A 27,486-nucleotide genomic window follows, 5' to 3' on the forward strand; every position below is an offset into this window, starting at 1 on the left:
GACGTGGTGTTTGGAGTCTTTTAGGACAAGAGGAGGGGAGCATCCCTGGGATGCAGGCGAAGAGGCCGGAACCGCTGTGCCCGGGCCCGAGCGTCAGGCCGCGCTCCAGCAGGGGGCGCGCCGGGGCAGCCCAGGTGTGCGGTCCGGGCCCGGCGGGGGGCGACCTGCGCCCCAGGGGCGTGGATTCCGCCCGGGAACTCCCGGCCGCACTTAAGGAGCTCGGGCCCGCGTGAGGAGGCAGCGGGGAGGAAGCCCAGCGGCTGCTGACTCCCTCGGACCTGGACCCAGCCCCAGCCCGGCCCCAGCCAGCCCCGACGGCGCCATGCGGGGCCCGAGCCGGGCCCTGTGGCTGCTCCTGGCTCTGCGCACCGGTGAGGCCCCGCCGTGAGCGCCGAAGGCGGGCGGGTCCTGGGCCTGGAAATGTGCCCGAGCCCGCGGCTCTGGGGGAGTGAGGAGGGGACGCAGGGGCTCGGGGTGGAGAGAGGACGGCGGAGGGAACTCGCAGCGAAGCGCAGACGGGGATGTCTGGAAGGCTTCTTGGAGGAGGCGGCCTTGAGCCGGGCCTTGAAAACGTCCGGCGCTGCAGGGAAAAGCGCGGGCCGAGGCGTGGCGGGGAGGCCGCGGATGTGGAGAGGAGCTCCCCGAGGGCGGCCCCTCCTGACGGGCGCGGGAACTCAGGACGACTGTGGGGGCCAGAGCGGCTCTTTGCCCCGACCCCGCGGGAGAAGACTCAGAGGGACTGACCCGGAGGGGCGCGGGGTCCCCCCGAGGGGGCCTTGCACATGCAGGACGGAGGTGGGGGCGGAGGCTGGGTCCCCTCGCGTCGGCGCCCCAGGGAGTCGGGCCCGGGATGGTGGGACGGGAGGCGGGACCTCGGGGAGCGGCTCGCGGGGGTCGCAGGCGGCCACCGCCGGGGGGATGGAGCTCGCGGCACCGCTGTGGCCGCAGGCGACGCACTCATCGATGCAAACAGTGAAGCCACGACCACCCGCCGTCTGAACTTTGCCGTTTCCCGCCCGGGAGCTTGGAGCGCTGCGGAGGGGAGGCCAATTCGACTTTCCAGGGCGCCGCCGGGAGTGGGGAGGGGAGGGCTGTGCAGGAAGCTGCAGTCTCGGCCCTCGGACTGGTGGGGCTGCCACAGGAGGGTGACCTGGTTGCAAGGGAGGTCATGCGTTTCCCTCCAGCACAGGCCTCTGGCAGTGCTTGGCTGGGGCAGGGTGATTGGCAGAGGAGCTAAGGCCTGAAAGTCTTCAACCCCAAGGGGCTCCAGCACCCCTTCCTCTGGGGCCCTAGCCTGGAGGTCTCGGGGACCCTGACCCGGTCAGATCCTGAGGCATAAGCAGAGGTCCCCTGAGGATCTGTGTGTCTTGGGCTCTCTGTGTGCGTTTCCTTTCAACACAGAAGGTGGGGCTTTTTATCTGCTTTATCGGAAGATGAAGCAGGCTCCGAGAGGCTTGAACCCACCCTGATGGGTCCTCAGCCTCCCCTCTGTGCCTGCTGCCTTCCCTTGGCAGGGCCTGGCACTGTGCCCACCGAGGGTGGGTTTGCAGCCAGCGTAATCGCAGACACTCCCTGAGGGTGCAGGGCTCCCGGAGGGCAGTCCACCCACAGCCCCCTCACCTCACTCTCCTGTCACAGTTCATAAGAAAGGCCCAGGGACGGCCGGGCGCGGTGGCTCAAGCCTGTAATCCCAGCACTCTGGGAGGCCGAGACGGGCGGATCACGAGGTCAGGAGATCGAGACCATCCTGGCTAACACGATGAAACCCCGTCTCTACTAAAAAATACAAAAAACTAGCCGGGCGAGGTGGCGGGCGCCTGTAGTCCCAGTTACTTGGGAGGCTGAGGCAGGAGAATGGCGGGAACCCGGGAGGCGGAGCTTGCAGTGAGCTGAGATCCGGCCACTGCACTCCAGCCCGGGCGACAGAGCGAGACTCCGTCTCAAAAAAAAAAAAAAAAAAGAAAGAAAGGCCCAGGGACACTGCTGGGTGAGGGAACCCACACGAGCTCGCTCTTTGGGAGGCCTGGAGAAGGGAAGGAGCTTCCACTTCCAGGGCCTGCCGAGACTCCCTAGCCAGTGCTCCCATCAGGTAGGGGTAGCTGAGAAGCGACCTGTAGACCTTCCCACACCTCTGTAAAGGGCCGGGTTCTGGGCCATTCCATTTGCTAGCAGCCGTGTCCCTGGTCAGAGAGGCCCTGAGCACAGGAATACCAGCCCTTCCCCTGTCTCTGTGCCTGTGGGAGGGCAGGGCGGCCGTAGAGGACTGGCTCTCCAGGTGGATGGGCTCACACAGAACTGCTGGAGCCCCCTCCATGGTGGGCCGGGACTGGGCTTGGTGGGGGAGCTGGGCCTCACAGTTCCCTGCCCGCAGTGCTCGGTGGCATGGAGGTGCGGTGGTGCGTCACCTCAGACCCGGAGCAGCAGAAGTGCAGCAACATGAGCAAGGCCTTCCGGGAAGCGGGCATCCAGCCCTCCCTCCTCTGCGTCCAGGGCACCTCGCCTGACCACTGCATCCAGCTCATCGCGGTGAGTCCTCTCCGTTCCGCCCTGCCGGAAAACAGGGCTCTGACTCAGGAGGGAGCACACAATAGCCTCATTCAGCCGGAAAGGAGCCGACCCTGCCCTGCCGGGCCCAGCCGATAGGATCTCCCGAGTCTCCCTGGCAATGAGGCCAACTCGCCTTCTGCGGGGCCCAGGCCAGGAGGTGGGAGCCTCAGGAGGACCCACTGCTCAGAGGGGCGCCAGCAAGGAAAGGCACTTGAGAGGCTTCCCTTCCACAAGGCCCCTGCCAGGGGGCCCAGATGGTGGTGACCCCTCAGTGGCCGCAGGTGGCTGCTTGCTCATTTTGCCATGGGGCTTTCCAGAATGGGGCTTGTGTGGTTTCTGGGAAGGAGGAGCGGGGGCTGGACTCCCAGGTGGGTGAGTATGGGGTAGGAAGGCAGGTCTGCTGAGACCGGCTGAATGACACTGACAGTCCTCAGAGGCACCATGAGGGAGTGGCGTCCCTCCCAGGTGGGCGCAGAGGGAGCTGGCTTTTCATTCCAGCTCTGCCCCCAGTACGCCCCCAAGACCTCATCCAATCATAGGCCCACAGTGGGGCCAAGGCTGTGGGTCAGGCTCCATGTGAGGGCAGAAACCGCAAGCACAGACCGTCTTAGAGAAAAAAAGCTGGAAAACCTAGGGTGGCAGTAGAGGCACAGGGTGGAGGGACAGAAAGCGAGGGAGACTCACTTTTCACTGCCTGCCGTTTTCTACTATCTGATTTTTTTACTAGGATATCTGAGTCCTGCAAAACTAATGATTAGTATTTTTTTAAATAACATTATTAGGAAAACAAGGTGAATCCTTGGCCTGGGAAAGGGGGAGAGCCCTGAGCCCTGGTTGGACTCCAGGGCCAGATAAGAACAGCACAGCCCTCCGGGCCTTGGGGTGGGGCCCCAGGCCATCTGGTTGGTGTCCCAGGTTCTTTGCTGAACAGGCCAGCTGGGCCAGGCTTGGCTGAGCCACGTTTCCTTGCAGGCCCAGGAGGCTGACGCCATCACTCTGGATGGAGGAGCCATCTATGAGGCGGGAAAGGAGCATGGCCTGAAGCCCGTGGTGGGCGAAGTGTATGATCAAGGTAGGAGGGTGCAGTGGGAGGAGAGAGGATGGGCTGTGCTCCCCAGGCTGCCCTTGCTGGGCCTGGTCTGAGCTGACCATCAGCCCTGTCCACAGAGCAGTCCTGGAGTCCCAGCCAGACGAACGCCCTAAGTCTCTCTGAAATTCCCCAGGGGCAAGAGCTCGGGACACAGAGAGCTGCCCCAAGTCTGCTCTTCCCCACAGGGAGCCCTGCAGCCCCCTAGCCTGTGCCCACTCAGTTCTTACTGCAGGCTGCCCCGGGCGTGGTGCAGTGCCGGGCGTGGTGCTGCCCGGGGCCTGGTGCGGTGCCGGGCGTGGTACTGCCCGGGGTCTGGTGCGGTGCCGGGCGTGGTGCTGTGTGTGTAACTGCCTGGGGTGAGCAAGGTGTCCTTCATGCCGAGCCACCTGCACACTCAGTGCCTCCCTGTCAGAAGCTTGGCTCTGGGTAGGGAGGTGCTGCCTGGCAGCCGCACAGCTCAACAGACCCAGCGCTTCCCCTTCCCATGACTTCTGTGACCTTGGCCAACCGCCACTTCCCGGACTGTAAAATGGGGAGAGTAACACCTGCACTGTCACCCAGACTAAATGAGCCAGGCCGTGTGTCCACCTGATGTGGTACGTGCTGGAAAGCGTGAGTTCCTTTGCCCAGTGCCCGCATCACACACGGGACCTGCCTCCAGCTCAGCCTGCTCCTGCGTCTCCCCCGCCACCTCTGCTTGGCCGGCGCCTGGCCTCCATCACAGTCCAGCGCAACTGTCACCTCCTCCAAGGTGCTCCCTGAGCCCCTCCCTCCCTGGAGCGGGGCCTCTTGCCTGCACCCCCACAGCCTCTGCAAGCCTCTGCCTGCTCAGTCTCGTTAGTCCCCAGAGGAGGGTCCAGTCTTCCCCTGTGTCTATCCTCTGGAACTCCACACAGCGTCTCGCTTGGAGAAAGCACTGGCCGGTTCCTTGTTGAATTAATGACCATCCAATGACACACAGCACAGTCCAACCCTGCACACCCATCAGCCAGAACTAGCTCTGCTCCCAGGCCCCGCACCTCTTCCTCTTTAATTAACTCCATACCTCTGCTAAGCACCTGCCACCCGCTGGTCTGAGCATGGAGCAGTAAACAAAGAGACCTTCCTGCCCTCACAGAGCAGAGTAAACACACAACTCTACAGTGACACGTGTGGGGGTGCCGTGAGGAAAAGGAACAAACACACACAACTCTACAGTGACACATGTGGGGGTGCCGTGAGGAAAAGGAAAGGGCAGGACAGAGCAAACGAGGGTTGCGGAGAAACCCACTGAAATAGAGCAGGCAGGACGGTGCTCTGCGGAGGCGACGGGCAAGCTGAGCCCCGCAACGATCTCAGGCGGTCCAGGGAATGGGAAAGAAACAAGGTGGGTGAGTCAGAGGATGGCACCAGATGAAGCTACTTAGGTTGGTGGGGGCAGACCCTGGTGGGCAAGAAGGAACACTGACTTTATGTTCTAGAACCCAACTTCATTCTGATATGGCCTCCCATACCACCCGGCAGTTTGTGCGTGCGTGTATGCCTGTGTGTGTGCGCTCGTGCAATGGGAGACCCTCTGGTCATCAGTCCCCATAGCTACGTCATCTGTGTTTTGCCTGAACTGCCCCTTGGAGCCACCTTGGCGCAGGGGAACATTTCACAAGGCTGCAGAGCCCTGGCCCACCACACGCACCCTGCAGCCTTGAGGGTCGTGAGTGACTTGGGACCACGTTGCTAGGTCTCTCTGTCTCTCTGTCTCTGCCTCGTCTCACTCTCCTCCAACCCCCTCAGCACCAGGAAATCGCCTCTCCTCATCTGGGGAAGCCTCTCGCCTGCTCCCCTGCTCGTCCCAGCCACCCTTCTTCCCATGGCCCTGATACCGTTCCCTCAAACCCTCCAAGTTCTCCTAGGGGCCTAGGCTTTTGGAAAGCAAGGACTTGCTGGCTTCTTCTGCTTTCTGTCCAGCTAAATAACTCCCCTGATGTGAGCAAATGTGAACCAGCTAAGCACCAGCTGCTTAGGAAGAGGGGGAACTCAGTGAATACATCAGTATCTCAGGATCGTATCTACCTCAAGAGGCTAGAGGGCAGGGTGTCGTAGTACATGTGGATTAAGCCCACTTGCTGTCTTGGTAACGAGAATGCTATGCACACATCCATGATGTACAGCCATGCTCCGTGCACACACCTCTCCCACAGCCGGCCCCGGCAGGGTGCTGGTGCAGCCTCCCTTGAGGCCTCTCCCTGCTGCCCTCACCCGCTCCCCTCCCCTCCTAGAGGTTGGCACCTCCTATTACGCCGTGGCTGTGGTCAAGAGGAGCTCCCAAGTGACCATCAACACCCTGAAAGGCGTGAAGTCCTGCCACACGGGCATCAATCGCACAGTGGGCTGGAACGTGCCCGTGGGCTACCTGGTGGAGAGCGGCCGCCTCTCGGTGATGGGCTGCGATGTACTCAAAGGTGAGGGCTTTGGGCTGGGCAGGAGGGTCCCCAGGCCTCCCGCTCCTTTCCTTGGGATGCTTTCCTTTCCATGCTTGTCCCTTCACTGGGCAGCCTCCCTCCAGCCTCACCGCCATTCTTCATCCCTGGAAGGCGCAGCAACCTCCTCCGCGCCTCCCCGCACCGTCCACTCTGCCGCCGGCCCTGCGCGCCGCCACGTGACTTCCTGCTTGCTTGGCCCCTGTGGGCACCATTCTTGCTCACCCCTCACGGTGCCCCACATGACGGTCAGGCCCAGGCCCAGCCCATGAGTGGGAGGCAGTGAATCCCCCAGGAGTGCTTCCCACGCTGTCTAGAAATGTGTCCTCAGCTTTACAGGACCAGAAATGCTGTTTTTTCAGGATCCAAACAAGGTGTTGACTTGCACCCAGAAAGCCCCCAAGTGGCTTATCAGCCCAACCAGCCGTGTAAACCCACGAGAGCCTGGAAGCCGCACCCTCCCAGCTGGTGGCCAGGCGTGGGTGGCTCGCCAGGAACTTGGCATATTTATTACACACCTACTCCTCTGGGAGGTCACAGAAAGAAGACCAGGAAGGGGGCTTACTCTGGAAAAGCTCAGTCTGGCTGGTGATGAGTGTGGCCCGATGGGCTTGGGTGCCGGCAGCAGGGCCTTCTCGTGTGGCACAGGATAAATATTTGTGAGTTTTGGTGCCAGCCGGGCCTGAAGAACCATGCAGGGCAGCAGACCCTGACCTCGTCCCCCACGAGGCCAGCCGCCGGGTGTTTGCCTCCCTCCCTGTGCTGTGAGAAGTGTCTGTCTTTATTTCCCCTCTGTCATCAGTCACACCTCGCTGAGTTGGAAATGAAAGCCACGATGAGAAGAGCATCTAGTTGATGCTTAGTTATCCCGTGTGGTCATTTAGGAGGAAACTTGTAGTTCCCCCGAACCACTTTTAAATGACAGTCGCTCCCCAGTGCTCACTGCTCCCTTGGGGGACCCGGTTTGGGGTCACGGATCGGGTCCGGGGTCCGGCTCCCCAGTTTTGCTCAGACTGAAGCTGGAAGGTGGAACCGTTCTCAGCAGAGTCCAGATGAGACCCTGCAGGGCCCGGCCCCCCGCTGACCCTGGGGTTTTAACTTGGCTCTGAAGAAAGTTCTGAGTGGCCTCTGCCTCCTTCCCACAGCTGTCAGCGACTATTTTGGGGGCAGCTGCGTCCCGGGGGCAGGAGAGACCCGTTACTCTGAGTCCCTCTGTCGCCTCTGCAGGGGTGACAGCTCTGGGGAAGGGGTGTGTGACAAGAGCCCCCTGGAGAGATACTACGACTACAGCGGGGCCTTCCGGTGAGTGGAGCGGGGGCAGGGAGGGCCGGGCGGGGAGGAGCTGAGTCGTGCAGGCGGGCGGAGGCGCTACAGCCACGGATGCTGGGGAAAAGCAGCTTTGCCCAGAGAGGCCATGGAGGGGAAGTGGCGGTGTTGGCTGCCTCTCATCAAAGCGCGCTTTATATAGTTCTGTGCCCTGGTTAGTTTAAAAACATCCAACCGGAATATGCCAAACTGGATTTGCTCATAAAATCAACATGTTTGGTATATTTAGTGAGGTGAGGGCTCGGAGAGAAGAAAATGGAAAAAACAGCCTTTTGACCACTCCCATGTCCCCGTTCTCAGACCAGCAGGGACAGGGGGTTGGGGGACTGTGGCTTGACACCTGGGGCCGGCCTGTCTCTCTGCTGCTGGTTGGGGCTGGCACCTTGGGTAATCCTTCCGTGGATACAAGAGAGTCTCTAACAGTTCGTGGTCCAATTCTGTCTGCCTGCAGAGGAGGAAACGTGCTGAGCAGGACTGGAAAGGAAGCTTCTAGGGCTCCTCTAGCTGCCTCACGTTTCCACCTGGAGCAGGGAAGCCTGCTGGTGTCCCACGCTCCAGATGTGATCTGAGTGGATGCAGTTTTTGGCATAGAGAGAGGAAACAGTACTCAGCCCCTCTGAGCGGCAGAGCCTTGCCCCTCCCCTGCCCCGCGTCCTTGGCCACGCACACATTCTCTCTGACTCTCCTGGAGCCTCAGAGCCCTCTCCTGATGTCGTCCTCCCCGACCTGCTCTAATCCCTGCGTGTTTTCTGCCTGTGGGGACCTGAGCAGGCTCTTTGCCCAGCAGGTCTCACCTGCCTCCAACACTAGGCAGTGACATCAACAGAACATGTACAAGTCAATGGTCCCTCCCACTCAGGATCCTGCGGCATGGCATGAAAAGGCCTTCTAGCCCAATCCCCTGCCTCAGGGTAGAATGCTTTTCAAAACACCCTGAAAATTAGCCCAACATGGTGGCACACACCTGTCCTCCCAGCTACTTTGGAGGCAGAGGCAGGATGATCACTTGAGCCCAAGAGGTCAAAGCTGCCATGAGCTATGATTGTGCCAGTGCACCCCAGCCTGGGCGACACGGCGAGACCTTATCTCTGAAAACAAAATAACCAAAACCAACACCCTGAGAGTCGAGGCTGCTGGTATTATAACAGCAGCTGCCCTGGGAGTGCCTGCTCCCTACAGGCCTCAGCCAGGCTGGAGAGGGTCTGTACTGGGTTATAAAGAGCCTCTCATCCTCAGAGCAGCCCGATGGAGCTGCTTTCCCGCCCCCACTTTACAGGTGATAGGGACTAGGAAGGGGCCACAACTCAGCAAAGCCGCAAAGCCACACAGCCAACCAGCCAGGGAGCTGGAACCCAGACCACATGACTGGAAAGCCCATGCCGATCATGGCCACCCCTACAGCCCGAGCCAGGCCTCCAGAGGTGGAAGATGGGCAGGGGCCAGGGGCTCAGCCCATCCAGACCCACAGCTTCTCCACAGGTGCCTGGCGGAAGGGGCAGGGGACGTGGCCTTTGTGAAGCACAGCACGGTACTGGAGAACACGGATGGTGAGTGGGGGCGGGGCACGGGCCCAGAAAAGCAGCCTGCCAGCCCAGGCCGGCCTGAGGCAGGGCACCTAGATGGCAGAGTTGGGATCAAACGCCCTAGTTCAGTGCTGCTCTGAGTCTCTGGATGACCTTGGATAAGTCCCATAGTCTCTGAGCCTCAGCACTCCCAGCTGCAAAAGAGCAGAGGCAGGTGTCACCGGGGGAGTGCCCACTGCTCACAGGGCAGGAGAAGGGGGCCAGCAAGCAGCTCTGCTCTGCTCTGATCTGAATATGGCATTGGGTTCTGGTTCCACCTGAAGATGGGGGTCTGATTTTTTAAAGAATTTGCAAACCTCTCCACTGGATCTCACCTACCAGCCCTTCCTGGCATTTTTCTCCTCTTGCCTGGAGAATCTGTCCCTCATCCCTAGGTAGGTTTAAAATATAGGTTGGTGTTGAGGTGGGGCACGCTGGCTCATGTCTGTAATCCCAGCACTTTGGGAGGCCGAGGTGGGCAGATCACGAGGTCAGGAGATCAAGACCATCCTGGCCAACATGGTGAAATCCTGTCTCTACTAAAATACAAAAACCTAGCTGGGCATGGTGGTGGTTGCTTGTAATCCCAGCTACTCGGGAGGCTGAGGCAGGGGAATTGCTTGAACCCGGTAGGCGGAGCTTGCAGTGTGCTGAGATCGTGCCATTGCACTCCAGCCTGGTGACAGAGCGAGACTCCGTCTAAAAAAATAAAAAACAGAAAAAGATTGATGTTATATATTAAGCCATCATGTCACTTAAGTTTTTTAATCTTGAAAGAACTGAGCTTTGGAAAAGTTACAAGAATAACTCAAAGAGCTGCCTTCTCTTCTTCACCCAAATTCTAACTGTTTAGCATTTTTCCACATTTGATTTGTGTGTGTGTGTGTTCTGACCCATTTGAGAGTGTATTTGCCTATGTCATACCCCTTAAATACTTTACTATGTATCTCCTAAGGCAAGGAGATGTGTACCTAGCCACAGTAATCAAAATCAGGAAATGCAACTTTGATCCAATCCTGTTATCCAATCTATAATCAATATTGCAGATTCACTCACCGTCCCAATTCTGTCCTTCATACCCATTTTTTTCAGACCAGGACTGAATCTTTTACCACGTTTGGGGTTTAGTTGTTAGATCTCTTTAGTTTCCTTTATCTTGGAACAGTTTCTCAGTCTTTGTTTTTTATGACATTGGCATTTTGAAGCATCAGGCCAGTTATTTTATAGAATGTCCCTCAATTTAGATTTGCCTGAAGATTGTTTCTTTTTTTAAACTGAGATAAAATTTACATGCAGCAAAATTTGTTCTTTTTGAAGTATAGTTCTATGAGTTTTGCCAAATACATACAGTTGTATAACCACCACCAGAATCGAGATCTGGATGGGGCAGATGCTTCAGCCCAGGAGTTCCTCAGGGCCTGCTGGTTATCCCCCTGCACCTGCCAGCAAGGAGCAAACACACTGTTCTGTCTGCAGTTTGGCCTCTCCCAGGACATCTGATGACTGGGTTTTTTTTTAAGTCATTATCATTCTTTACTGTTATCAATCGTTGCCTTTTAAATCAGAAAGTCCATCATGAAGGCAAACATGGACCAGATCCAAGAAGGAGGAAAACAAGTGGCCTGCACACGAGGAAGCGTGTAGGATGATGCGCTCTCGTGCTGGGCAAGCCTGGAAAGGGGCTCCTGTTCACAGGCCCCAAGACGAGTCCGACAAAGGAGAATTTGGAAAATGGGCAAAGAGCAGGGATATGTTGGGTTAAAAATCAGCTTTTTCAGACTTGGGTTTTTTGTTTTTGTTTTTGTTTTTGTTTTGAGATGGGGTCTCACCATGTTGCTCAGGTTGGTCTCAAACCCCCAGCCTCAATTGATCCTCGCATCCCAGCCTCCTGAGTAGCTGGGATTACAGGCATGCACCTGGCAGCTTTTTCAAAGTTTTGACGGTAATCTAAGGCAATCTAAGGCAGTAATTTTTTTAAGTGACTTGATACAAAAAGATTGGTAAGAGCAAAAGGGTAGAAGTGGCATAAATGTCTAAAGCAGGGAAGTGACAGGACTTTCATTGTTCTTGGCTTTGAGAAGTGGAAGTGGCTGATGGAAGTACCTGAATGATGCATTTATCTGTGGGAAGGCAAAGGATGCCCCAGAGCTCTAACCAAAGGCTTTGCAGCAGCCTAAAAACAGAGAAAAGTTGGGAAGTGGAGGGGGGAGAACTGCACTGAGTCATTGAGAGTGCTGTCAAGTACCATGTGGCCATTAAAAATGACCTTTACGGAGTTTTCCAAACTGTTACTCTGGTGTGGGTTTTTTGGTTTTGTTTTAAAATAGCTTTGCAATGAAAACTTTCGTGACCATACAAATTATCTTTTCTCTTCCTATTTCCTTGTAGAGGTTTTTTCCCTCCTTGTCTTAAAGTCATAAAAATATTGTTCTGTGGGACCATCTGTGGTTTAATTATAGTCCTTAATATTCATCTTCTCAGTATCCCTAGTTGGTGTTAATAGTTACTCTTGCAAATTTTCTTTTCTATTGAGAAACAAATGAATTTATGGAAAGTTTCCAATACTGTGGAAAAATACTTTGCCAAGTAGGATGCAAAATTGCCTGTCAACTATGTCCTTAGCCAGGTTAAAAGTGGTCAAAAGGGGGCTGGGCACGGTGGCTCACACCTGTAATCCCAGCACTTTGGGAGGCCGAGGCTGGCGGATCACGAGGTCAGGAGTTTGAGACCAGCCTGGCCAACATGGTGAAACCCCGTCTCTACTAAAAATACAAAAATTAGCCGGGCGTGGTGGCGGCGCCTGTAGTCCCAGCTACTCGGGAGGCTGAGGCGGAAGAATCACTTGAACCCGGCAGGCAGAGCTTGCAGTGAGCCGAGATCACGCCACTCACTCCAGCCTGGGCGAGAGAGAGAGACTCTGTCTCAAAAAGAAAAAAAGGTGGGGGGATCAAAAGACAGGGAGTAAAACAGGAAAAAGGACTTGAAAGAAACCCATCCCAACGTGAATAGCTGGAGTTGCGGAGTTCCCCTTCCCTCTCTAGCCCGTGTGGGCAGATTCCATCCGGGTTTGTTCCCATCTTGGTCCCTGCTCCTGGAGCCCTGACCCCTCCCCCTGCTCAGAGCCAAACGTAGTGCCTCATGGCAGCCGCAAGCTCACCTTAGACTCTTAGTACATTTATCTCTCTCACCCAAAACTGTTCTTATTTTCTTGCTCTTTTTTTTTTTTTTTTTTTTTTTTTGAGACGGAGTCTTGCTCTGTCGCCCAGGCTGGAGTGCAGTGGCCGGATCTCAGCTCACTGCAAGCTCCGTCTCCCAGGTTCACACCATTCTCCTGCCTCAGCCTCCCGAGTAGCTGGGACCACAGGCGCCGCCACCTCGCCCGGCTAGTTTTTTTGTAGTTTTTAGTAGAGAGGGGGTTTCACCGTGTTAGCCAGGATGGTCTCCATCTCCTGACCTCGTGATCCGCCCGTCTCAGCCTCCCAAAGTGCTGGGATTACAGGCTTGAGCCGCCGCGCCCGGCCATTTTCTTGCTCTTTTTATCTTGAATAGTTATTTATAAGTATTGTATTACTGTCAGATGCCTCCAATCCACTTTAGCAACAGAAGTTGGTGAGAGCTAGAAAATGAGAGTAACGAGATAGAGTCTGTGTAGGTACTTGGAGTTGGGTGCAGCCACCAAGCTCTGCCACCTTCTGAATGCTGGGTTCTCACGTCCATGACACCCAGCCACCCCCCAGAATCCCTCTTCTGGGCCTTCCTTGCCACCCGCCCCAACCCCTGTCGTAGCTGGGTCAGCCCAGGCTTCCTTCTTCCCAGGGAAGACGCTTCCCTCCTGGGGCCAGGCCCTGCTGTCACAGGACTTCGAGCTGCTGTGCCGGGATGGTAGCCGGGCTGACGTCACCGAGTGGAGGCAGTGCCATCTGGCCCGGGTGCCTGCTCACGCCGTGGTGGTCCGGGCCGACACAGATGGGGGCCTCATCTTCCGGCTGCTCAACGAAGGCCAGGTGGGCTCAGAGTCCCCCAACCCCCCTGCACAGCGTCCTGGATGGTGCTGGGCCTTGTGGTCGCTCAGCAGGGTGGGATCAAGAGGGGCAGGACCCAGAGACTGTCCTTGGGATGGACCCCAGCATCGGGCCAGGTCAGAGTGAGGAACCAGCCGGCTGTGCTGGCTGTCCAGGAGGAGGGCTGGCCAGGGGAGGGGGACCCAGAGGAGGGGCACCCAGGGACCCAGGCACCCTCAGAAGAAGCTCCTGATACTTGTGTCTCTGAGAGCTAAAATCAAAACATATGAGCAAATAAACGAAGTGACAAAACCAAAGCCTTTCAAAGCATTCACCATGAATTACATGTGGCGAATAAGGTTTGGCTCAAACCGCTGCTTTTGACAGCGATATACTTCTGACCGCTGGCGCCCCAGGCTCAGTTAGTTTTGTCCCATCCAGGCTGCCACTACCAGCCCCACGGCGTGTCCTCAGGGCTGTCCCACCCCTGGCCACAGTCATGTGTCCAAACAGCTGAGTGTGATGAGGCCAAATGGACTCAGAGCAGACCCAGAACTGGCAGGGCCCAGGGGAAGGAGACAGCGGATCAGGGGAGGCACCGCAGAAGAGGGAGGCCTCGCCTGGCCCTCACAGTGGGCGCCTGGTCTGAGGTCAGGGAAGAAGCAGGTAGGGGCGGGAGTGGGAGGAAAGGATGTGGCCCATCAGCACCCTCACCACCCTGTACCCACCCCCTCTTGACACACAGCGTCTGTTCAGCCACGAGGGCAGCAGCTTCCAGATGTTCAGCTCTGAGGCCTATGGCCAGAAGGATCTGCTCTTCAAAGACTCCACCTTGGAGCTTGTGCCCATCGCCACGCAGACCTACGAGGCGTGGCTGGGCCAGGAGTACCTGCACGCCATGAAGGGTCTGCTCTGTGACCCCAACCGTAAGTCTACCCGTCCCGACTGCTGCCAGCTCCAGCCCAGCTCGACCTCGGGCATGGCAAGGCTCTCGGGGAAAGCGGCTGGGGGAAGATGCTCACCAGGGAGGCCTCTGTAGGAACCTGTCATTTCTGTCCTCTGCCTCTGGGGCTTTGGGGAGGAAGCCCCTCTTCAGCTGCACCGCCTGTCGTGCCTCGGAAGCCCCACCTGGCCGCAGCGGAGTAGGATCCAGGCCCTCAGAATCTGCCTTGGGAAGGGTCTCCTCGCGCCTCCATCCATGGCCGTGGCGTCCTGTCAGTTCTTCTACAGCCTCTCGCTCCTGCTCCCCGCCTCTACCCCATGGCTACAGCCCTGGCTCAGTCGCTGTCTTTTGCCTGGACTGGTGCAGTAGTCTACAAGCGAACTTCTTGCCTTTAGCCCTCCAGCCCCATGTATCTTCCACCTACAGCCAGGGAAGTGGGCACCACACACTGAGTTAGACACACGACAGCCGTGGTCTTCCTCAAACCTCACAGTTGCCCCTTTTCTGTATGAGGAAGTGGGATCCGATGGTTAAATAACTTATCCCAGCCACACCGGAGAAAGGCCCAGAATTTCCCTTGGGTCTGACTCCAAGCTCTTCCATGGCAGTACCGGCCTGGCAGTGACCGCTTGCTTGCCCCACCCCAGGGCTGCCCCCCTACCTGCGCTGGTGTGTGCTCTCCACTCCTGAGATCCAGAAGTGTGGAGACATGGCCGTGGCCTTCGGCCGGCAGCGGCTCAAGCCAGAGATCCAGTGCGTGTCAGCCAAGTCCCCCCAGCACTGCATGGAGCAGATCCAGGTGGGGGTCGCGCAGGTGCCGCGTGGGCCAGGTGGGCAGGTGGTGGCAGTGCCTGGGCGGTTCTTACTACCCACTCCCCCTGCTGCCTGGGGAACAGAAGAGTGTCTACTGCAACAAGGCCACAGAGACAGGCGGGAGGAGCGACCACAGGGACCAGCACCCACCCCAGGGGACAAAGACGGCGGGGGCGGAGCAACTGCAGGGACTAGCACCCACCCCAGGGGACAGAGACAGGTGGGGAGGAGGGACCACAGGGACCAGCACCCACCCCAGGGGACAGAGACAGGTGGGGAGGAGGGACCACAGGGACCAGCACCCACCCCAGGGGACAGAGACAGGTGGGGAGGAGGGACCGCAGGGACCAGCACCCACCCCAGGGGACAGAGACAGGCGGGGAGGAGGGACCGCAGGGACCAGCACCCACCCCAGGGGATAGGCAGATAGGAGTGAGTCCCCTGGAGAGCCTGCGAGCTCCTCACTGAGCGGGGGCACCAGCAGCCAAAGGAGCACTGGCCCAGCTGGGCGCTGACGCCCTGTAGCCTGGGGCGAGCCCCTTCCCCTTTCTGAATCTCAGCCTTCCCTTGTGCAATAGAGAGTGGGCGTGGCCGGGCGCGGTGGCTCAAGCCTGTAATCCCAGCACTTTGGGAGGCCGAGACGGGTGGATCACGAGGTCAGGAGATCGAGACCATCCTGGCTAACACGGTGAAACCCCGTCTCTACTAAGAAATACAAAAAACTAGCCGGGCGAGGTGGCGGGCGCCTGTAGTCCCAGCTACTCGGGAGGCTGAGGCCGGAGAATGGCGTGAACCCGGGAGGCGGAGCTTGCAGTGAGCTGAGATCCGGCCACTGCACTCTAGCCTGGGCTACAGAGCGAGACTCCGTCTCAAAAAAAAAAAAAAAAAAAAAAAAGAGAGTGGGCGTGAATCATTGTTCAACCTTTTTTTTCTTTTTTCCTAATTTTTCTAAATAGACAAATAGTAATTGTGCATATTCATAAGATACATGGTGATGTTCCGATACATAGAATACATGGTGATCGGAGCAGAATAATAATTAGCATACTGTCATCTCAAACATTGCTCATTTCTCTGTGTGGAGAACATGCGGTATCTTCCTACCTGTTTGAAACTATGTATTATTGTTAACTCTAGTTATCCTACAGTCTATAGAACACTGGAGCTTATTCCTCCTCTCTCTTATTTTGTATCCTTTAACAAATCTCTCCTGGGCGTGTTGGCTCACACCTGTAATCCCAGTACTTTGGGAGGCCGAGGCGGGTGGATCACTTGAGATCAGGAGTTCAAGACCATCCTGGCCAACATGGTGAAACCTCGTTTCCACTAAAAGTACAAAAAAATTAGCCTGGCATGGTGGCACGCAGCTGTAATCCCAGCTACTCAGTGGGCTGAGGCAGGAGAATCGCTTGGACCCGGGAGGCGGAGTTGCAGTGAGCCGAGATCATGCCATTGCACTCTAGCCTAGGTGACAAGAATGAGACTCTGTCTCAAAAAAAAAAAAAGATCTCTCCCTATTCCTCCTTTCCCCCACCCTTCCCAGTCTCCAGTATCCTCTGTTCTACTTTTTACTTCTGTGAGATCAACTTTTTTTAGCTTCCACATATGAGTGGAACATATGGTGTTTAACTTTCTGTGCCTGGCTTATTTCACATAACACAGTGTCCTCCAGTTCCATCTGTGTTGCTGCCAGTGACAGGATTTCATTCTTTTTTATGGCTAAATAGTATTCCACGATGCATGCCGATGACATTTTCTCTATCCATCCTCTGTTGTTGGACACCTGGTTGATTCCATATCCTGGCTATTGTGACCAGTGCTATGATAAACATGAGGTGCAGGCATCCCTTCCACAGGCTGATTTCCTTTTTCCTTTGGACGGATTCCCAGTGGTGGGATTGCTGGACCGTACGGTAGTAAATAGTTCGATTTGTCGTTTGTGGAGGGACTTCCATACTGTTTTCCATAGCGACTCTCTGGGTTTCCATCCCCACCAACAATGTAAGAGTTTCCTTTATTCTGCATCCTCACTAGCATTTGTTATCTTTTATCTTTTTGATAACAGCCACCCTAACTGGGGTGAGCTGATACCTCACTGTGGCTTTGGCATGCATTTCCCTGATGATTAGTGCTGCCTGCTGGCATTTTGTATGTCTTCTTTTGAGAAACGTCTGTTCTGGTCATTTGCCCATTTTTAAGTCGGATGATTTTCTGCTGTTGAGATGTTTCCGCTGCGTGTATATTCTGGATATTAATCTCCTGTCGGATGAGTAGTTTGCAAATATTTTGGCTCACTCCGTAGGCTGTCTTCATTTCGCTCTGACGATTGTTTTATTTGCTGTGCAGAAACTTTTTTGTTTGGTATAATTCCATTTGCTTATTATTGCTTTTGTTGACTGTGCTTTCGAGGTCTTTTCATAAAATCTTTTCCCAGACCAATGTCCCGAAGCGTTTTGCCTGTATTCTCTTTAGCCCTTTTATTGTCTTGAGCCCTGCATTTAGGCCCCTGATCCGTGATGCGTTGACCCCTGCGTAGGGTGTGGGGTAGTTTAGGGCCCAGTTCATTCTGCACTTGGATATTCCACCTTCCTAGCAGCAGCCACTGAGGAAGAGACCACTGTTTTCCCAATGAGTGTTCTTGGAACCTTTGTCAAAAATCATCCGGCTGTAGACCTGTGGGTTAATTTCTGGGTTCTCTATTCTGCATCATTGGTCTCTATGTCAGTTTCTATGCCTCTGTCTTTGTTCTTTTTGCTTAGGATTGCTTTGGCTATTCAGGGTCACTTGTGGTTCCATACAAAGTTTAGGATTGTTTTTTCCAATTTGGTAGAGAATGTCGTTGGTATTTTCATAGGGAAGTTCAACTTTTTTTTTTTTTTTTGAGACGGAGTCTCACTCTGTCGCCCAGGCTGGAGTGCAGTGGCCAGATCTCAGCTCACTGCAAGCTCCACCTCCCAGGTTCATGCCATTCTCCTGCCTCAGCCTCCTGAGTAGCTGGGACTACAGGCGCCCGCCACCTCGCCCGGCTAGTTGTTTTTTTTTTTTTTTTGTATTTTTTAGTAGAGACGGGGTTTCACCATGTTAGCCAGGATGGTCTCAATCTTCTGACCTCATGATCCACCCGTCTCGGCCTCCCAAAGTGCTGGGATTACAGGCTTGAGCCACCGCGCCCGGCCGGAAGTTCAACATTTTTGACAGCACCGTGCACTTGGAAATACATTTTACATTGACCACAATCTAGTGCACAAAAAGTTTTCTTTCAGATATAAATGAAAAAAATATATGTCCTTTATATACAGAGATATGACACAAACAGTACCCGCTACTTCTCATGTATTCTATTCTAATCCTTTTTTTCCTGACACTTGTCATGACCCATTAAATGGATTTGGCCCCCACGAACAGGCTCACCATCCGCAGCTAGAAACACCAGCTGGCCCGGTCTCTCGTGCCCGTTCGGCTCCTCCCTGGTTCGCTTCTCTGCCTGGAGACTGATGCCAGATGCAGAGGAGGCCCCAGAGGCTCTGCAGTCCGGGAGGACTGCTGTGGTCACGGGTGTCCAGCCTTGGCCCAGAGCCCCGGCTGTCAGCCCCTGGGTGTCCACACTCCCCAGATTCTGTTTTTAGAGCAAGTAGGTGGGGTCTGTTCAGGGGGTCCCCAAGCACAGGCCCCTCAGCAGTGCCAACCCTGCCCAGGCCAGGGAACCACATTGACTGGAAGGCCACAAAAAAGAGACCGGGCAGGAATACAGGGTGACCAGGCCTAGGACAGTGACCATCGCACAAGCTGACACTCGCTGTGCGTCCCACACAGTGAGGGCCGTTGTGTGGATCATCTCCTGTGACCCTCACAGCAGCCCTGGCAGTTGGTGTGACCATCGGCCCCACTTTTGGGTCTGAGCGGGGAGAGAAAGGCTGGGGAAGTAACTTGCCCAAGGTCACCAGCCAGGATGGGCTGTGTGAGCTTCCCCACACCACTTTGCCTGAGCCAGGCCACAGCACTGTCTCCACACCTGTGGATCGCGAGAGTGGAGACCACCCCAGCCTCAGGCCAAGGAGTACCCAGGCCCAAGGCGGGGGTGTTCCGGGAGCTTCCGCAGGCACCGATGGAAGCCTGTCCTTGTGCAGAGCCGAGAGCAAGTGTGTGAGAGCAAGTGTGTGTGACGCTGCCAGGGGAGCCTCCGCTGGAACCTGGAACGGAGGGAAGGGCTTGGGGGAGGGTCCTTATTTATTTATTTCCCAATGCCTGGCAGGCTGCCCTATTGTTCCAAGCGCCCCAGAGGAGGGAGATGTGCTGGGAGGAAGGTTTCAGCTCCCTCTGAGTGCCAGCCTTCTCTCAATCTGGGCTCACAGAGGGCCAGGGGGCTGCCCTGCGGCCTGCGGGAAGAGGAGAGACCAGGGGCTCCTCAGAACCCCAGCAAAGGTCTCAAAGACCCTCAGTTCTAGCTTCTGAGGTTCTCAGAGAGATGTCCAGTGTGGCTGTGACACCCATTCCTGCCCTGCCAGTTACAGGCAAGGGACCATCAGCCAGAGGGCCTGGGCTGAGGTACAGGGTCTGTGTCCTGCCCACAGCGCAATGGGAAGAAGGAGGTCTGGGCGGTGGAAAAAGCATCCCGAGAGGTGCATCCTCCTGGCCCCAAATGTCAACGCCGCTGCCTGTTATTCCACCACCATCACTTCACGCCTCTTCAGGAATGGTGTGGGACACCTTCCTGGGGCACAGGTGTCCCCATTGTCCCCCACTGTCATCCCCTTCCCTTGACGTTAATCACACTCTACTATGGCTTTGTTGCCGGTTAGCCCCTTGGCGGGGTCCTGGGGCCACTTGTCAAGAGGCTTCTGAATGGACAAGTGGGGTGGGTACAGGTGACCTGGAGGCCCCAGGAGGGTCCTGGGAAGAAGGCGCTGGGTCCTCCTGCTGCCACGGCAGGCAGAGCTCCATCCCTCAGCCCTGGAGCCTCCTCCCTAGGCCCTGAGACTGCCATCGTTTCAGATCCGTCATTCTTCCATCTGTACAGGCATTTAACAGACAGGCATTGCACCACACGGTGTGTTGGCCCTTGGCCAGGTGCTGGAGAGGTGGTGCCTGGCCGTCTGGGGGCTGGCAGTGCACAGGGAGGCCCACGCCAAGCATGAGGGTAGGGATCGCGCTTGCTTTGCTCAGAGCAGGGACACAGGGGACCCTGGGTAGCCACACGCAGGAGTGCTGCGTGGGTGTTTCAGTCCCTTGGTCCTCCAGACACCCCTCCCGGTCAGGCGTCTTCACAAGGAGAGGAAGGGGCAGGCTGCCAGGAGGGGGTATTCGCCACCCAGATTCCCCAGGGGAAGGAAGCCTGAGGCCACAAACCCCTAGAGACCAGGCCCTGCCACCTCCGTAGGACCCTGACATCCAGAACCATCCTGGGTCCACCCTGGCCCAGTTGCTGCTTCTGTTCCCTTCAGGCTGGGCAAATTGACACTGTGACCCTGAGCGGCGAGGACATTTACACGGCGGGGAAGACGTACGGCCTGGCTCCGGCAGCTGGCGAGCGCTATGCCTGTGAGTGCAGGGCCTGCCGCCTGGCCGCAGCCAGGAGGTGGGGAAAGTTTTATAAATATAAAAGAGTGCCCCTCTCAGCTATTTCCACAAGCTCCCTGCCTCTCTCCTGGGGATAGTGACTGTCTATCACCAGGCCTGCCCCTCCTGCCCCAGGCCTCAGTTTTCCCAACTATTCCACATACGTCTCTAAGGGGCTGGCAAACTTTCTGTAAAGGATTGGAGGATAAATACTTGAGACTTTGCAGATGACAGACAGTCTGTCTTTCAATAACCCTTTCAAAATATAAAAATCATTCTCAGTTTACAACCCAGGCCATACAAGAGCAGGCGCGTGGTTTGCCATCTTGAACTACTGGGGCCTCCTCAGCCTCTTCTGGCCCTAACCAGCCATGGAAGGTGGCCCTTCGGAGTCCCCCTGCCAGCTCATTTGCACCTTCTGAGGGGCCTGGGCTGGGGCTTTGGCCTCTGTCCTCTTACTGGTGGCCTCAGAGGCCTGGGTCCCTTCCACCCGGTGTGAGCAGTCTCTGGGCTGTGAGAAATGCTTCTGCAGCCTCAGCTGTGACTCCACTTTCCTCCCGGGAAGTGAGAAAAATACCACCTGGGTTTAAGGAAAGAAGGAAATCCCTGTGGGGAAGGACTGCTGGGGCCAGAGGAAGACAGGGCTGGAAAGTGCAGCCAGGAGGCTGCATCTCACCGGGGTCACAGGCAGGGCCCCTGCTGGGCCTGCTCCCGGAACACCCGGTCTCAGGCCTGGGCACTGTTTGGCCTGCACAACTCAGACAAAGAGGCAGGAAGGAGTGGGTTTGAAGGAAGGACCCCACAGGCCCTTGCCCGGGCTCTCAGCTGAGGGGCCCCTCGCATGAGTCCCTCTCTCCCCAGCGGAAGACAGCAGCAACTCGTACTTCGTGGTGGCGGTGGTGAGGCGGGACAGCTCCCACGCCTTCACCTTGGATGAGCTTCGGGGCAAGCGCTCCTGCCACGCTGGCTTCGGCAGCCCTGCAGGCTGGGATATCCCCGTGGGCGCCCTCATTCGGAGAGGCTTCATCCGGCCCAAGGACTGCGACGTCCTCACAGGTACCCCCCTTTTAGGAAGGCAGACAAGGGAAGCCTTCTCTGGGGTTAGCTTCTCTGAGGTTAGTCCCACAGCCAGTTCTGGAGGGGACCCTTGTGGGAAGGTGGCCAGGCTTCTGCATAAGTGCCCAGGTATCTCCACAAGTTGGGGACAGAAGCACCTGCCATATACGGTACATGAAGCCCTTTCCGTGTGTTAGATCACACAACATTCATGGAAACTGGCAAGATCCTTGAGCTGACAGGCCAGACACCTCTGTCCTGGCTGTTAACTCAGAAAACATACAGGCACTTTTTTACTAACCACTGACACAAGCACACGGAGGGCACTAGGATTGGCAGCTCCTACTCCCAGACAGCTGGACGGCTGCTCTGATTGGAACAAAATAGTGAGGTAGTGAGTTCCCTGTCCCTGAGGGAGTTCACGCGAAGGCTGGGTGGTGGTGTTCGGTGATGGGGTTCCTGTATCTAGACAACCTCTGCATTCCCCCCACTGAGATCCTCCAGGAGACACTCCGCTCAGAGCCGAGGGGAGCAGAGCAGACAGGCGGCCTTGCAGCGTAGGGTCAGGTGGGTGGGCAGACCTGTAGGGGAGCGGCCCGCCCAGCTCCCGGCCATGCTTTCCGCTGCTGGCCCCTCATCATTGCCCTTCCCTCCACCCCAGCGGTGAGCGAGTTCTTCAATGCCAGCTGCGTGCCCGTGAACAACCCCAAGAACTACCCTTCCTCGCTGTGTGCGCTGTGTGTTGGGGACGAGCAGGGCCGCAACAAGTGTGTGGGCAACAGCCAGGAGCGGTACTACGGCAACAGCGGCGCCTTCAGGTACTCGGGGGGCCTGGCGGTCTGGGGCTGTGTGCAGAGGCTGGGACCCTCCTGCCGACGGCTGCCCTGCCCTCTGTGTGGCAGATGCCTGGTGGAGAATGCGGGCGACGTTGCCTTCGTCAGGCACACGACCGTCTTTGACAACACAAATGGTAGGTGAGGGCCAGAGCAGGGCCAAAGGTAGGTCGGGGGGACTGTTCCCCATTCTCAGCACCATCCAGACACCATGCTGGGCTGGGGCCGAGCAGCAGCTCAGTGAGGCTGAGTCTAGAAGGCTGTGCCCCCTAGGAAGCTGGGAGCCCCACGGGTCACAGGGTAAGACCAGACCTCAGACCACACATCCAGGGGTGCTGGATACATGACGGTCTTCGCTGGTCTGGAATTCAAGTCACTAATCCACTGAAACGGTAGAAACTCAGTCCCAGTCGGTTTGGAAAAACCCCCTTCTAGGGATATTTATGTAGTGCCAAGGTGTGAGGTGGGGTGACGTGAGCCTCTCCATGGGGTCATGAGCTCAATCAGTATCTGGTCTGTGTTCCTGAGCAAGTCACTGCCTCCTGCAAGGAAATCTCTCTGCAACCCCAAGCCACACCGAGGCAGGGCACACCCGACACACCACACAGGCAGTTTTCTTCCTGGGGCCACCTTCCTGGGCTCCACCTGGGGTAAAGAACTCAGGGACGCTCTGCCCCGGGACCCCCGCACACGCATGGTCCTATCAGCACACGCCTCCCCAGCTTACATCACTTCCCCTCTTCTTGTTCTCCGTGAAGGAATCTGAAGCCTAGAGGCTGTTTTCCTCCAACACCAAAGGCTTGTACTTTCTACATTCCCTGACTACACCCCAGGCTTTGAAACCCCAAATGCTGGAGGCCCAGTCTTCTCCACTCACTCCCAACATGTTTCTTCCTAGAGACTTAGCCCAGAAAGGCACAACTGTGGCCCGGTGGGGAGGGGACTGGACAATGGGAAGTAAGACATGCAGGGAAAAAAACTCCAAAAACATCAGTATTTCAAAACTTGGATCTTGCTTCCTATGGGGGTCACCAAGGTGGTAGGACCATTTGCCCCAGCAGAGCTAGGGAGGGCTCCAGGCCCTGAACCCTTCCCCTGCACAGCCTCCTACCAAGAACACGTGGAACCCTCCCCCAGAGAGGGGCTGTGTGCTCCTGCCTGAGCCCGGTGGGCCTGCCTGGTCCAGACCTGTGCACGGTGTGGTCTGGGATGGGGTCGGGGCGGCTGGCAGGTGCTGGAGAGGCCTTGGAAGGTTCACTTGCAGTGAGTCACCCGCCTCCCAGGGCCGCTCCTTTCCCTTTGTCTTTAGCTCTCGTGGAGGCCCACCTGGATTTCCTGGAAATGGGAGGAGGATGGATACTAAGTGAAGGCAGAGACACGAGAATGTGATTCCTGAGAGCAGCATTTTCTCAGGCAGCCCCGGGACTGCGTGCTTTAGAATCACTGGGATGCTGGTTTAACATGCAGATTCCCGAGCCTGATCTGAGACCTCCTGAATGAGATTCTTTGCAAGCAAGGGCCCTTGAAGCTGCCTTTTACATCCACAAGTGATGCTATGCCCTGTTCTATTTGAGAACTTCAGCCTTTAGGGGCAATCACCCACCATCTTCAGGGAGCCACCCCACCCTCAGACTTGAGGATGTAACACATAGATGGGGTTCTCTGCCTAGGAGTGATTAACAGCCTCAGTTTGCTCACCTGTAAAATGGGGACACCACCACCTGCCCTGCGTTACTGTTGTGGGGATCGAGCAACACTTGTAAAGTGCTTGTCACATAGTAGGTACTCCCTACTCCCTGCTAATGGCATTAACACAGCTGGGTTCTTTCACCCCGGTAACACAGCAGAGCACTTGGAGAATGGAAAGGGTTGGGGAGCTGGCCAGATGTTGCCACCTCCCTGTAGCGAAGGCCTTGGAGGACCCAGGATAGCAGCCTGTCTTTACACTTCTCCCCACTCCCCTGAACGTCCCCACACACACTGCTTTACCCCTCTCAGGCCACAATTCCGAGCCCTGGGCTGCTGAGCTCAGGTCAGAGGACTATGAATTGCTGTGCCCCAACGGGGCCCGGGCCGAGGTGTCCCAGTTTGCAGCCTGCAACCTGGCACAGATGCCACCCCATGCCGTCATGGTCAGACCAGACACCAACATCTTCACCGTGTATGGACTGCTGGACAAGGCCCAGGTGAGCCAGGCAGGGCTACCTCATTGAGGGGTGTGCAGCAGAGGTAAGCTGAGCCCCTGGGAGGCCTCAGTGTACCTGGAGCAGACCTCTAGAGAAACTGAGGAAGCCTGGGGGAAATTCGGTGATTTTCACTTACACAAGGACATACCTCCAGAAACTACCCCCCTGCCTCCTGCATTGTTGATTTTCCCTTCTCAGTTGGACCATTTTCACCAACACGAAACATGCTGTGATTTCTGCCATCCTTAAAGAACTAACTAACCTCTTGCTCTCACATCCATCCTCTTGCAGCTGTAATCCTGCTTCCTTTTTTTTTTTTTTGAGATGGAGTCTTGCTCTGTCACCCAGGCTGCAGTGCAGCGGCGCGATCTCGGCTCACTGCACGCTCCGCCTTCCGCGTTCACGCCATTCTCCTGCCCCAGCCTCCCGAGTAGCTGGGACTACAGGCACCTGCCGCTACGCCCGGCTAATTGTTTTTTTTTTTTGTATTTTTTTTTTTTTTTTAGTAGAGACGGGGTTTCACCGTGTTAGCCAGGCTGGTCTTGATCTCCTGACCTCGTGATCCTCCTGCCTCGGCCTCCCAAAGTGCTGGGATTACAGGCGTGAGCCACCGCGCCCGGCCAGTCCTGCTCCCTTTCAAAGCAAAACACTTCCAGAGAGTGGTCTGCTCTGGAGTTAACAGTCCTCTCCTCTGGCCTCTCTTAAGGATGAAGACTGAGTTAACAAGTCCTCTCCTCTCCTCTCTCTTGAGGATGGAGATTACCCAGACAGGCTCCCACCAGGGCCCTGAAGCTGTTCTTGTCAATGTCACAGTGACCCATGTTGCTAAACCCAGTAGCCATTTCTCAGTCTTCATTTCACTTGACCTCTCAGCGGCACTGGCCACAGCTCTCCCTCCTGCAGGCACCCAGTTCCTCAGCCCTGGCTCTCCGCTCACCTCTCTGGCCACTCCTCAGTCTTCTTTGCTGATTCCTTCTCATCTCCCTGACCTGTTAGCCCTAGGATTCAGTTCTCAGCCCTCTTCCCCGTCTACAGCTGACCCTTGATCTCATCCAATCCCAAGTCATCAAATACCATCTATCTACAGATGGCTTCTGAATTTACATCTTCAGACTTCAGTCCCAAACTTGCATATTTAACTACATACTTGACATTTTGATTTGTGTTTCTAACAGTCATCTCAAACGGATCAAGTCCAAAGTTGGACCCCCGTTCCCCACTTCAATTAAGAGCAACTTCAGCTTTTCCATTTCCTTGGGAGTCATTTTTTACTCTGGTCTTCCTCTTGTGCTCTATATCCAGTCCATCAGCAAATCCCACTGGTTGCGCTTTCAAAATACACCTAGAATTTAAACCCAGGTTGTCTGACAATGGAGCCACTGGTTTCTAACCACTCCCCCTCCCCCAACTTATGCTGAAATTGCCTTCTGCACACCCACCAGCACCACAAAACTCCAGAGCTGGCTGGCTCGCCAGGCCTGTTCCTAAACTTTGACATTGTGAAATTATGCATGTTCCTGTCATCTCCCCCACAGAACCCCTCTATCCCAGGAGTGCCATACTCCGGGTCCTTGGGCTTCCCTAGGGTGTTGCTAAGTTCTCTGAAGCAATGTGGGAGAAGAATCTTGGGTGGATGTGCATTTTTCTGGGGAGAAGGCTGACAGCTTTCATCAGCTCTTTAGGAGGATCTGCGAGTCCCTCCAAAAAGACTGAGAGCCACCTGACTCCTTTGTTCCTCCTTGATCAGTACTTAACACCTGACATAGACATTCATGCATGTTCTCCAGATGTCCTTTATTTATATTTGTATTCATAAGTTCTCATACGACTTCTGGTCTTTTTAGTAGCTCTTTTAGGGCTGTAGCCACAGAACGGTCATTGCAGTGATCCTGAGCAGGGTGGAGGAGTGCAGCGTCCCTGGGCGGGTGGGTCAGTGAAGACACGCCCAGCTCACCTGTTATTCTGTGGCTGGTTGCAGAACGCACGTCTCTCTCGAAATTGTTTCGGTTTGTGCGGAGACGGCTGTAAGACAGAGTGAGAAAGCCTTATGGAAAAGGCCAAGAAATGCTGAGCAGGCCTAGCACAATGCTCAGGAATCGCACCCACACCATCCCTCATTTCTGGGTCTTTCTGTCTGAACATCTCAGGCCTTAGGCCTGCATCCAGGAGCTGGAGCACTGCAGTGCTTGTGAACACCTACCTCTTCCAGTGGCGCCTGTGGGCCTAGTGTCCCCACACCCCCTTGGGTGACAGAGGCCGATCAGTTGTCACGCTTATGACTTCCAGTCAGAGTCGTGGGGCCCTGAAATTACTTGTTCTTTGGGTCACTGTTACCTAAAGCAATTTGCAGCAAGCTGCACCTGGGCGGGTGGCCCTGCCTGAGCCCAGGTGAGAAGCCCAAAGCAATCTGCAGCAAGCCGCACCTGGGCGGGTGGCCCTGCCTGAGCCCAGGTGAGAAGCAGGTCTGCTTGCGGTGCTTCCAGGACCTGTTTGGAGACGACCACAATAAGAATGGGTTCAAAATGTTCGACTCCTCCAACTATCATGGCCAAGACCTGCTTTTCAAGGATGCCACCGTCCGGGCGGTGCCTGTCGGGGAGAAAACCACCTACCGCGACTGGCTGGGGCTGGACTACGTGGCGGCGCTGGAAGGGATGCTGTCTCAGCAGTGCTCGGGCGCAGGTAGGACAGGCCCGCCCCGCCGCCTCCCCGGTGCCGTTCAGACCGGCCAGGAGGGCAGGAGCCCGGCGGGTGTCCCAGACGAAGCTGGGTAGTGAGTGTAAACGCTCAAAACGCGGTGCGGGGAGGATCTGAGGCCACGGCAGAAACATGCATGTGGTGTGTTTTTGGAAGGAATGAATATGTAAAGGCAGCAGGGAAAGGAGCGTTGCAGTCGAGCAGAAAGAGGGAGGCTGGGGCGAGTTCGGTCCCGAAAGATCCCCCCACGCCCACCCCAGAGTCGGGGCCTGAGGCGGCCACCGCGGCCCGGGCTTCGGGGCCTGACCTGCTGCGTTCGTCCCCAGCGGCCCCGGCGCCCGGGGCGCCCCTGCTCCCGCTGCTGCTGCCCGCCCTCGCCGCCCGCCTGCTCCCGCCCGCCCTCTGAGGCCCGGCCGCCCC

General features: G+C 56.4%; 1 protein-coding gene across 1 annotated transcript; it reads left to right on the forward strand.

Annotated features, from left to right (window-relative positions):
* Positions 1-207: 207 nt before the first annotated feature.
* Positions 208-27,472, forward strand: MELTF (melanotransferrin). Its single transcript, XM_025375636.1, has 16 exons — positions 208-371; positions 2,372-2,526; positions 3,520-3,619; positions 5,893-6,075; positions 7,239-7,395; positions 8,899-8,966; positions 12,798-12,985; positions 13,728-13,908; positions 14,573-14,724; positions 20,180-20,276; positions 21,156-21,350; positions 22,012-22,168; positions 22,253-22,320; positions 24,182-24,369; positions 26,853-27,051; positions 27,393-27,472. Exons 1-16 carry the CDS (start codon positions 323-325, stop codon positions 27,470-27,472), a joined length of 2,217 nt encoding a protein of 738 aa, XP_025231421.1. The 5' UTR covers positions 208-322.
* The last annotated feature ends 14 nt before the right edge of the window (positions 27,473-27,486 follow it).

This window comes from Theropithecus gelada, chromosome 2, assembly GCF_003255815.1.
Source record: "Theropithecus gelada isolate Dixy chromosome 2, Tgel_1.0, whole genome shotgun sequence".
NCBI classification, from domain to species: Eukaryota; Metazoa; Chordata; class Mammalia; order Primates; family Cercopithecidae; genus Theropithecus; species Theropithecus gelada.